This window comes from Mugil cephalus, chromosome 9, assembly GCF_022458985.1.
Source record: "Mugil cephalus isolate CIBA_MC_2020 chromosome 9, CIBA_Mcephalus_1.1, whole genome shotgun sequence".
NCBI lineage: Eukaryota > Metazoa > Chordata > Actinopteri > Mugiliformes > Mugilidae > Mugil > Mugil cephalus.
The window spans coordinates 16,838,222-16,850,321 of record NC_061778.1 but is presented as its reverse complement, the minus strand read 5'-3'; the positions used below and the strand labels follow the sequence as shown (position 1 = coordinate 16,850,321).

At 41.2% G+C, this 12,100-nt stretch overlaps 1 protein-coding gene across 2 annotated transcripts in view; it reads right to left on the bottom strand.

The window, feature by feature from the left end:
• usp32 (ubiquitin specific peptidase 32) overlaps nt 1–10,082 on the bottom strand; it is a 51,044-nt gene extending 40,962 nt beyond the window's left edge. For both annotated transcript variants that reach the window (XM_047593905.1, XM_047593906.1), the window contains exon 1: nt 9,873–10,082. In XM_047593905.1, the coding sequence (XP_047449861.1) occupies nt 9,873–9,930 (58 nt within the window). In that variant the 5' untranslated portion in view covers nt 9,931–10,082. The remainder of the gene's footprint in view (nt 1–9,872) is intronic.
• Between the last annotated feature and the right edge of the window lie 2,018 nt (nt 10,083–12,100).

The following is a 12,100-nucleotide window of genomic DNA, read 5'->3' as shown; positions in this document are numbered from 1 at the left end:
ACATCCACCCATCTGAACTTCTGGAGATTTTGTCGAGAAGGCACCTCGAGTGGTGTTGATATGAACTAAAACAACATTCAACTACCTAAGTTATGGCCTTTTGTGCCTTTATACAATAGTACAGTCATCAGTCGACAGACGAGAAATATAGGACGACATGCAGCAAAGTGTGCAGCCTTTCCTTATCTTATATAGTCCATTATTTCTGTATATGTGCAATTGTTTCCGGTGAAAAGATCAAGATAAACCAGTTTATTGCTGAGGTAGGCGTTAAGGGACACCTTGGAAAACTTGAGGAGTGGTGAATCCACTCGCCTTTGTTTTATCTATGACCTGGATAACTGAGAAACTCTAGGGCCCATCTACAAGGCAAATTAGGATTAAAAATGCTTTTATAGTGAAACAGGATCCGTCCTCAGTACAGATTCTGTCCAATTAAACCACCGTTGGCTCTGAGACTGTTTGACTTACAACACAAAGCTAAATATTACCAACCTGGTGAAGTCTGGTAACACACCACCTGGATTTCACCGTGAGGCAAGTTCCAACAGGTCCAGAGCAACAAATTATGTAATGGACGCTTCTCAACAAATGTCCCAATGATGGGCTCAGTATAACTTATTCGACTGTCAATATTTTTCCCTTATTCAAAATCAAAAACGGTGTTAAGATGCTGTGTATCACCACATCACCACATGCCCTGCCCCAACTATTTAATCGGAACCATGGACCTACCGGACCCTACGACATCCCCGACAATAATGTTATGGGAGTGGGAACTGTGGGCCGGCTCTCAGGCTAGAATATTAATGGACAAAATGATTATACCATGTAGTGAGCAAAGACTATTAGAAAAGTATATTAAGTATATTAACAAACTGAGGTGGGGAAAAGTTATTTTTAATAATAAGGTCTTGCTGCTAGCGAGTTTTTGAGTTATAAAAATGCAAGGTAAAGCACCCTGGCAGGAAACGTTAGCGTGAAGGACCAGTCAGCTGCTGCGTTTCCATTAACCTCCTGGAAATGCACAAAACCTAAATACATTCCGCCCACATCGATATAAAAGTGTATCGCAAAAGTGCAACAGAAAATCTTTTTCACATTTACCCGTCATGTGACCAGTTCATTTAAAGTCCATCTTCCTCAAAGTGAAACCTCGCGTGACAAGAATTTAAGAGACTTATGGGATATCTTTACGAGAGTTTCAGCCTTTCAATGGAAACACGTACAAATTGTATTTTATCGTAATATCAGAAATATTGCTTTTATTTTGCGAAGAACGAATGGAAATGCAGCTAGTGATGTTTGCAGGTGCTGCGCTCCACCCCACAAACCCAATAATATTAGGTTTAATAATATCCAGAACACAGGACTGAACAGCTTCCAGGTGAGAACACATGTCAGTGAGTGGCTATGAAGGAGGCCTTTCCTCAAAAAGTAGCAGCAGGCAAGTAGCTTCTCACAAACCTGCGAGCAGGCAGTGTAAGCCACCGAGCCGGAGCGTAGAACTGATTAGCACTAAGTGCTGAATCACGGGCTTTAGCAACTGTGAAGGCAGCCAATCATACAAGTGGATCAGCACAGACAACAAAGCTACATCAACAGAGAATAAAGCTCCCTTGTGTGTCATCTAAGGTAGGAACTGACTGGATCCGCGAGACAAGTAGCATAAAACCAATCAGCGCCCTGGCTTCCTCCCACTCCTTCCTATCTTTACACATAAAAATCTTTGTTAAGCCACAGTTACAGTGCTCCTGGAGTAAGTTCTGTGTCTGTATGACGATAATGACGAATGGATGTTTAGATTATTTGGTACTAGCGCCAAAATACGTTGTTTCGTTTTACGTTCTAACCACAAAGAGTATTAGAGCTGAAACAGTTAAGTGAATTAAGTAGCTGATCTAATGATCGACCGTTTAATTCATTTTCTAAGCAAAAATACCAACTCAGTTCCAACTTCAGCTTTGTGAGGATTTTCAGCTCCTGTGCGAAAGTAGTTTGGACACAACGGGCATTTTTCACTTTTTTCTTACATATTTATACCCAAATGATGCATCACTGCAACACCTGACAGAAGCTTGTTATAAAGTAATATAAACTTCTTAACTAGTTCTCCTCAGCGCTTCATAATTATGTCTTGGCACAAATACAGTAAGAGCAAGAGCAATAAACCCCTCGTAATAAACTGCAAGAACAGTTTATTACAAGGGGAAAACACATTTCTGGAGGAGGCACTGAACTACAACCTTCCCAGTTTCCATCAAGCCACTTTTGATGCATCTCTCTCCCCCCCATCACTTCCTGTCACTACTGTAGGAGTATAATGGTGCATGCTCTGGTTTGCATTTCTGTATATGGTTTGACATGTCATTCTTTGTCTAATTGGCCACAACCGCTACAATCACAGTCACCAACAGCCTACTATCAGCACTCTGAAAAATTAAAACCATCAGACCTTGACAAAATAACGTCACCACCTCATTTGGATAAACTTTATTAGAATGTAGTGGGAGGATGACTACACTGTCATCTGTTTGAGCAGGTTCTCGCTGGAGAACAGGGACGATTAAAACTCGTGGCGCGAGCGGTAAAAGATTGATAGCAATCACGCCGTGTCGGCAGCTTTTACGGCGTAACCCTGTTAGCTCCGGCTCAATGATAACATCAACTGTCCCAAAGCGATCCAATTTGTAGCTGACGATTTCTGGCGGATGTTCCCGGATCCGGTTGCCTCGGTAACCCTCTCGCATACTTCCAAGCCCAAAATGCTTTTAAGTGAAACTGTCACAACACAAAGAGGCGGCCTGTTCCAGCTGTCGTCGGGCGAGAGGCGGGGTACAACCTGGGCAGGTCGCCAGCGTATCACAGGGCTATCACGGAGACAAACAACCATTCGCACTCGCACCTTATGTCAATTTAGAATCACCAATCAACCTGACAAGCACGTCTTTGGAGGCGGGAGGACACAGACTTGATTCCGGACCTTCTCGCTGGGGGACATCGGTGGTAACCACAGCGCTACATGTCACTATAGGTTATTTGTCAATCACTGCTACAGCTCTCTGAATGGCATTAACATTACATTCTGAAGGCGCCCTTCTACATCACTACTCTTAAATCTGTCAAATCCTTCATGGGTCTGCGTCAAAAATTTCGAAAAACGAAACTGTGATTTCACTACAACATTAACAGCTGTCTGTCTGTTTGCTGGTGCTACGATGGTGCCCATCTACTCATCCCATTTCTATCCACTCATGATATCTCATACAGCCGGCTCTGCCTCAGACGAGTTCCTTTGTCTGACTGAAGTTCTTTTGACTGGTGTTGTGGGACTGTTCATGCACATTCCTTGTGTAACGTGCATGAAGCACTGCATGGTGGTAAATGCCAGTTAATGTGATGAGGACACTAGTCGGAGCCAGGCAGACTAGTTTATCCACATGAAAGTCGCACACGAATCAAGAAGTTGTGCCGGCTTTCCGCTCGTGCGGCTGAGCATCCGCATGCATCGTAAATAACCGGGACGTCCGGTGTCAGGGTGGAAGGGCTCGTTAGCCACGCAACACGCTGCACCTTGATTCCGGTGAACCCTGCGCTCGCTCACTTAAAATAATTGCGAAGATTGCGATAAAACATGTGGTTTATGGTTAGTGCGCGCTCCCTATTAAATATCGGGATTCACGTAACGCCTGGCACCTGTCTGAGATTTCTTCCGACTCCTTCTGTGCGCCTGTGGGGCCTGGTCACCTGCCAAGCCGGTGCATTTCATCTCTTTCTGATGCAGCAAGCCACAGAGCCAGAGCCAAACTCCTTCCAGGCAGAGATACAACCCGGCTGGATAAGGCAGGGATTCTTCCCTCATCTAACAGCTGCTTCTCCACATCATTTTTATGTGTTGCTTGGCTTGTTGCCTCTAATTTCACTCTGGCACACGGTCGTTGCCTGTGATCATGAGATGGGCAGCGTGTACGTACAAACCCTTTAGAAGCAGTAATCTCTACTTGCAATCACTTGTACCCTTGATTTATGAACTCAATACATTTCAGCGTGTCTTATATTTCTGTTTGAGAATTAATGTTCAACCACTGGCCGACACCAAACAGTGTATCATTATGTTTTCAGTAAATACACGGGAGCTAAAACAGTTGCTTTAAAGATTTGCACCTTCAGAATTTTCTACTTGTGTTCAAATGACTCAAACCTCAGTGGATTTTCATAAAAGCTTCATACTAGTTTCATAAAAGTAGACAAAGACAACCTAATCAAACACATTCCTCATTTATACATATCTCTAAGTTGCTGAGTTACTCAGCCCAGTATTTGTATCTGGTGTGACCCACTTTTGCAGCAATAACAGCAATAAAAGTTTCCGGTAACTGCTGATCAGTCATCTACAGCAGCTGGGAAGAAAGTTTAGCTCATTCCTCAGGACAGAATCACCTAATTTCTGAGTTGTTGGTGGGTTTCCTCACATGAACTGCTTGCTTCAGGTCCTTCCAACATTTCTATTAGATTAAGCTCAGGACTCTGACTTTCTGAATATTTATCTTAAGATTCAGCTCACAGACAGATCTACTGACATTTTCTTTTTGAATTTGCTGCTGGTATAATTCAGAATTCATGGGGCCATCACTGATGGCTAGCCTTCCTGGCCCAGGTGCAGCAAAAAAAAAAAAAAAAAAAAAAAAAAAAAAAAAAAAAAAAAGGCTCAAACCCATGTCTGAATGAAGGGATGACTAATTTTCCCGAATAAAGAAACACACAAGTATAATATTTTTTGTTTCATTTGTTTGATTGGGATTGATGTTTCGAGTCATTTTCCCACAGAAATGTTGAAAATTCTGAAGGCCACGAAAAACGTTAGCTGCCAAGTCTTATTTCATTTAGAAGTGCATCCATAAATAAGAAAGCAAAAATAACCAAACACCATTTGGTTCATGTTCCTCACATGGGCGTAATTGGTTTCGGGCAGCTGGTCATAAAAATTAGGAAGCAATATGAACACACCACCCGCAGGTACCACGGCGTGGGAAACAGTTGGACAAATTACATGTTCAGATTGCGAGATAGTGGGAAGAAGCGTTGGACTATAATCCTGAGCAAACTTAAAATAGCACCGTCAGATAATAGTAAAACTGTTGCAATTAGATGGAGAAATGGGGAAGGGAAAACAAAGCACATTCACATTATGGAGAACACTTTGTGTATTGTAACGCAGTGATGCAATGGGTGTATTCTTGGACACTGGGTTGCATTAACTGCAATGGCTACCATTTGATTCATAGCGAACAATGGGTGTGTTTCTACGAGTGACTTTTTCCAGCCTTGCGTGCACGCATTCGCACACAGTCTTTAGACGTAGCCTGGGACTGTAACGGCCAGATACACATCACTGCATCCTCAGCTTCTCACTCCCCGCGCGCACGCATTTTCACAGCAGGTTTTCCAGCGTCCGACCACCTAGACTACTAATTCATCGCGGCAGCATAGTAGCAGGCGACAGAACCTCCCGCTGCGATTCTGTGTTTGCTGTCCTATGAAATGAGCCGAGCCCGGTCGGGCCTGCTGCTATCAGCGAGGCTGGAAACACCCGGGCGGGGAGCGCGTCGGAGAAACGTGTTAACGCTGAGCTCACATGAGCCTTGTGACCTTTCAGTCGCAGCGCACTGTCAACAAAAATGCCCCCAAGGCTGAAACATACAGCCGGTGCTGTTCTTGAAAAGCACTTTTCACCCGCGGGCACGGCGTCGAACACTCAGCGTAAGGTTGCTGCTAGGTTGCGAGGAAAATATAAAAACGAGAAGCTGATGATACTTTACTACCCTCTGTTTAGCATGGGCTACACTGGGAAGTGCTCTGACAGCAAGTCTATCCAGACAAGTGTTTTACAGTGTGGTTCCACCAACATCTCTGAGGTTTACACCACATACATCGCACCCTTTTGAAAAGGGGATAACATATATTAAACCAATGTCGAGAGTGGTAAATGGAGATATTAGGCGTTTAAATCAAAAGATCAGGGATAAGGAAATGGCAAAAACACTGAATACAATGGAAATATATCAGTTGCTAACTTTATAAGATGACTCAAAATACCCTGATTCAACCTGTTTATCTGCTATGATTAAATTGATTAGCAACATTATCTCAATTTGAATGCGTTATTATACTGTATTTTTTGTATTCAACAAAGTAAACCCCAAATCTAGAACAAAAAAATCTTAACTTAAGTTTTGTTTAAAAACCTCAAATAAAGCTGTGATTGAAGGCTGTGATGTTTATCATCTGAACTGGATGCGAAGGTGCTCTTGATGTCTGTGGTATTTGGCCTACTACACCATAGTTATTGCAGATTAGTACTGCATTGTTGTACAGCAAGAAACACACGCCCTTGTCTGTAACCTTTACTCAACGCCTTACACTGTTGATTGCGGTGTTGATTTACAGTATTCCAGTTGCAGGAAATCTAGAGCAAAAATGATTGAGCAATTCACAGATCAAGGAGACGGTTGAACAGCCTTTTCCAACTGGAGATAAAATCCAGTCCTGATACGCAGCTATCATGACTAACCACATGGTTTATTTAAAGTTTTGAACATATCAGCGTACAGGCTGATTTGATGTCATTTACAGTGTTAAAAAAAAATATCCTGGAATACCTACGCTATCTACAGTCAACCTAAAAATAGACTGACCGTGACGCAGTAGTCCACCATGCAAATGAATCTAAACAACCGGCTGCCCGTGTTTCCACAGCAAACACCGTACTGGATGTCTTTGTGGCGGCAGTACACAAATCTACATCCACATGCGAGAGAGGGCAAGGTAAGAATGCAAAACAGCGGGCTGTGGAGCGAGCTGGCCGGGCCCGCTGACCTCCTGACGTGACGCGACCGCGAGGCTGTATCTCACAGTATCGACCATTATTGTTGTATTATCAAACCGCGCCGTTCACACAAAGGTTCAAACATCTTACGGAGGTGGTGTTCCAGGAAAAACTATGAAGTAGAAAATGAATATATAAACACCGGGGCCTCATTTCCTTATACAATACGCTTTTTAGCCAGGGCCTGTGTGCAACCAGGAAGTCCACAGGGTCCGGCTATGTATAGCGGAGCATATTTATGATATTTTCGGGGCATTTTGTGCCGTTATTTTAGAGTGGAAAGACACAGGAAGTGGACGAAATACAGCAGAGGGCAACTTCAGAGGTTTGCCACATCACATTCATGGATGCACACAGCAACATGATTAAAAAGAGATGAGAAACACATGCAAGTAATGTAGCAAAAATTAGCTGTGTTGTGGGTTAGCAGATTGTTGCTACCGTTTCTGTTCCAAAGCTACAATGCAAAGTGGACAAGTTGCCATGGCCAGACGGAAGAATGTCTCCTCTACCTGATCTGCTCCTTAAGGCACAAAATAAGCTTTATGAGCTGCTGAGAATTTGAAATTATTATATTTCAAGACTGCAGGTCTGACACATAAAAAGAAGTATTCAAAATCCCACCTTTAGCTTTCCCTATTAACATTGTTATATATTTGATTATTCATATCTATAATGCATGAACATATACAGCTCTGATCCAAGTTTGCTCTGTTTCAAGAATGTGACCATGTAACAGGCAGAGTAGACAAATATTTCATCTCTGGAGGTTTCTGTAACCCCTTTTAAGACTACAGAGGGGACAAATATCTCTCTATCAACCCTGTCTGTAACACTAGGCTTGATTAATAAAATAAGTCTGGATGAATCTGAGGAATGATCCTGGAGGAACACTTCAAAGCTGAAACCTTTTCAACAAGATGCTCCCTGAGCACATTAACCTGCTGGTACCCTGGCGGTGCGAGCTTCCATGAAAACTGAACCCATAATTGCCGCAGTCAAGCCTGCTGTGGGAATTAGGAATGCTGCCATGTGACTGGTCAGATAAGGCCGGACGGCTGGATAATTCCACCACCCGTGTGAGTGCGTCTGTAGGTCACATGTGATCGTCGGAGTGGGAATGGCGATCGGCTCGAGGAATGTTCAAATCACCACACAAAGTGGGTTGGACGTTGGAAAGACAGAAGTGACGCGAGGTCAACGCTGGGGGTGAAATTGATAACGAAGAATCCCGACTGCAAACGTCTAATACACTTTGATAAATATCATAAGCACTTAGATACACTTAGATAAATCAGGCAGTGAAATGTGAGGGTCAGTTGAACTTTCCTCCAGGTGACTGGCAAAGGCATGACACAGTCACGGATGAATGTGTAACAGCCTCTAACTTGCCTGAAACCAGACTGACAAAGTCCAGCTGTCAGCGAGCAAGAGAGTAAAGTGCAAGAAGAAAGCAATCAAGGAAAAGATCTCCTATGTGCTTCCTCATATAAAAAAAAAAAAAAAAAAATCACCCACATCTTGGATAAGTGCAGTGACATCAAGACTGCATCATTTACAGTACAGGTATGTGCTTTGCTTCGCACCTGACTGACAGCATAATGTATTTACTTAAGTGGACCTACGATCAAATATTGAATAAGAAACACATTCATTCACGTTGCATTAGATACAAGCGTGTCGCATCCAGCTTGTTGCATCAAACCTAATCCGAGGGTCTCAAACTCATTTTAGTTCAAGGGCCACATTCAGCCCTTGGGCTGGACCAGTAACAGTAACAGTGTATCAACTTACAAATACAGACAACTCCAAATAATTCCCTTTGTTTTAGTGCAAAGAATTACATTATGAGAGTGTTTACATTTAATGAGCTGCACTATTACAAAATCTTTAATGAACAACGGGACATTTCTTTAGAAAAACAAGTACAGTTTCTGTATAATTCTAGGTCTCAGTGTCATGTTATGACCACATCTCTCACTAAAACCGTGTGAACCCTCTCAGCAGCAGCTGGGTTTATTGGAAACATTGCTATCTTCAATGTCATTTTTTGCACTTTTCTTTGCAGCTGCACAGCTAGCTAATGTACAGACCTGACAGCCAGCTAGCACAAACACTGACGATTAGTTAGTCCACACCACATGGCCAGGCTTGAAATCCGACAGACGAGGGCTATAACAAACAGTCTGGAGGCATTCCCCTCTGGGAACTTAGCTGTAAGCCAGCTAACTGTCTGGCTAACAGCACCACAAACAACAACCAGTGGCTAGCTTGTAGTGATAAACAGCTAAGTGGCGCACCGTGGTGTCAGCCGGAAGGGGGGAAAAAAAGAAAGTTAACACACATTCAAGGCTGTCTCCGCACAGCTGTTTTTGCAAATACTGTCCAGCCAGCACACCCCTCCTCTTTAGCCAACACTAGCTCCACATAACAAGGCTTTCGTAGCTACGGAGAGAACGTCACACCAAGCACAGTGCAGCATCCTGTCAATTTAACCCGACCTTGCGTATAAGCAGAGACGCACGCTTCATAAAATGCCACTCAGTGCTGTTTTGTTATCGGCAGGTTTGATAGCACAATTCGGGGTGGACATAATTTGGATAGCGGCCATTTAACCGCAGTTTATCTATGCTTTCATTGTTGGTAAACGCTTCCTACTCCCGCCCAGCGTTGCATACACCGAGGTTTGACGACTGCGGAAAATACAGACACGGCTATTGATCAACTTAACATTTGTGGCAATATTCAGGTAGCTTTTTTGGATATGTCATGGCCGAATAGAATAATGGACCTTAGCAGGTCCGCACAGGCCGTGTGTGATTATTTAACAAGCGTCTACGTTGTACAATAAGCAATTCCACTTAAAAGCGCCAGATTCTGACGGGTGGTCAGGGGCGTCCTCTTTTGTACCTGGCTAGCCTCGGAGCAGACAGTTAGCTAAGCTAGCGCAGCTGAGGTGGATTTAGCAGCTTCCTTCTCGGCTTACCTCTCTTGACGGCCTCGTCATACGACAGGAATCCTATCCTCGACTCTTTGGCCCCCATGCTCCCCTCATTTCATTGCAATATGAGGAAAAAAACGTCACACGCCGACTTGATGAGAAGCGTTTGTTGTCTGTCCTTATCGGTTTATTGTGAAATGGGCTCCCGTGCTGACGGTGTGTGTGTGTATGTGGTGAACGGGTGAATGTTTTCAGGGACGCCTCCATTCTGTCACATGATCTGACTCCACAGGTCAGTTGATCAGCGCCTTCCGACACTTGTAAACACAAACGAAAACACGACACACATGTTTTGATTCGAATTTGACGGCTCAATAAAAGTCTTGTTTTAATCTAACAAGATGTAAAAAGCCCCCAAAAAACAATACAACTAGTATTTTAAACAGTATGCGCAGTAATATCACGCTTCGTGTAGTGTGTGTAATGAAGCTGTAGTTGAAAGGAGTGCGAGTAGCTCCACCTTGTGGCTACTCTGATGAACAACACTAGTCTACATTCATGCCGGCAACCTCCAATGTCGTTTTGTTTTCTCTTTTTATATTTGCATTTAAGATTCAAGGTTCAGGAACACTTTATTGATCCCGGCATCGAAATTGTTTTGTCCAAGATTCCCAAGATAAGACAGAACACATATGGACCAGACGTAGACATAAGAATAAGAATTAAATAAAAATAATCGTAAAATAAAATAAGAATAAGGAGGTAGTAAAGAATTACAAAAAAATGTACAATTTCCATGAGATATACAAAAATTAATTTAAAGACATTTTAGGCAAAGTGTCTCAGTGTTAGATAAAGTGTACTAGTATAAGGTTAACTAATGTATACTCACATAAATATCCCTCATGCCCTGTTTCAAAAATAGGTACGTTGTTATAGTATATGTAAATATTGTTTCCCTTTTTTTACATACATTTTTAATGAACTTTAGTCTTAATCATATAATTAAATAATAATTATATAATCATGCTAGTGCCTGCGATAATGCTACATGTTTCTTAAAAAATACACAAAATTTAAATATTTTCAGTATTGTTAATGCAAAATGATTTTTTTTCTTTCTGTATTATTACAGTCTTGGCTTTGTCAGTGCTTAGCAGCAACATTGATTTTGATGGATTCTTTTTTAAATTTTCTTTGTAGTGTCCATTGAAGGAAGAATACACTTTTGTCCCTTAATACCATCACAAACACTGGTATATAAAGAGTTAAAATGTTTATGATCATTTATTGATGAAAGGATATATATGTATATTATGATGTTTTTGATGGGGAAGCCTTTGTTCCTTAATGGTAACAACGTGAAAGTTAGGTTTGCACATTACAAAAATAGAATAATATGGGATTTGTGTTTGCAGTATCAAAATAAGTAAAAACACAATGCACACTTTTGCCAAATAAGGAATAGCAAAAGGCCAAGTCATCAAAAGTATAACAAAAGACGAAAGATCATTTTTGATTACATTTTTGGTCCAAAACTAGTTGCTCTAATAGTGATTTGTTGTGTCGCCTTTTTGTCTTTATGACAAGGCATTTACAAAAATGTTCAAGTAGGCAACGATTATAATTGAATTAGAATTGGTTTAATGAACAAATTGGCATAGATAGATAGATAGATAGATAGATAGATAGATAGATAGATAGATAGATAGATAGATAGATAGATAGATAGATAGATAGATAGATAGATAGATAGATAGATAGATAGATAGATAGATAGATAGATAGATTACTTTATTCATCCTCGAAGGGAAATTAGGTTGTCACAGCAGTCAGGTACAATAAAATACAATAGAATAAAAATACTGAGGTATAAAAATAAAGGCAAAGGTAAAAACACAGAAGGACAAGGACACTTAGAAAACACAAGATACATAGGTGGATAAGGTGCAGTGACAGGATGATGGCAGTAGTCCTGATGATATGATGGTAGTGTTATTGTAAATAAACAGTATATAGTAGTAGTATATAATATAATATAATATAATATAATATAATATAATATAATATAATATAATATAATATAATATAATATATGGTGGTAATAAAAGTATGTACTAATAATGGCAGCAGCATCAGTATGTAATAAACATAGTATAATAATAACAATAATAATGATAATAATAATAATAATATACACAAATATATACAAATTTGTCATGTGCAAGGTGGCCATACATAATTGCAATATATAATATGTAAACATGTATTAA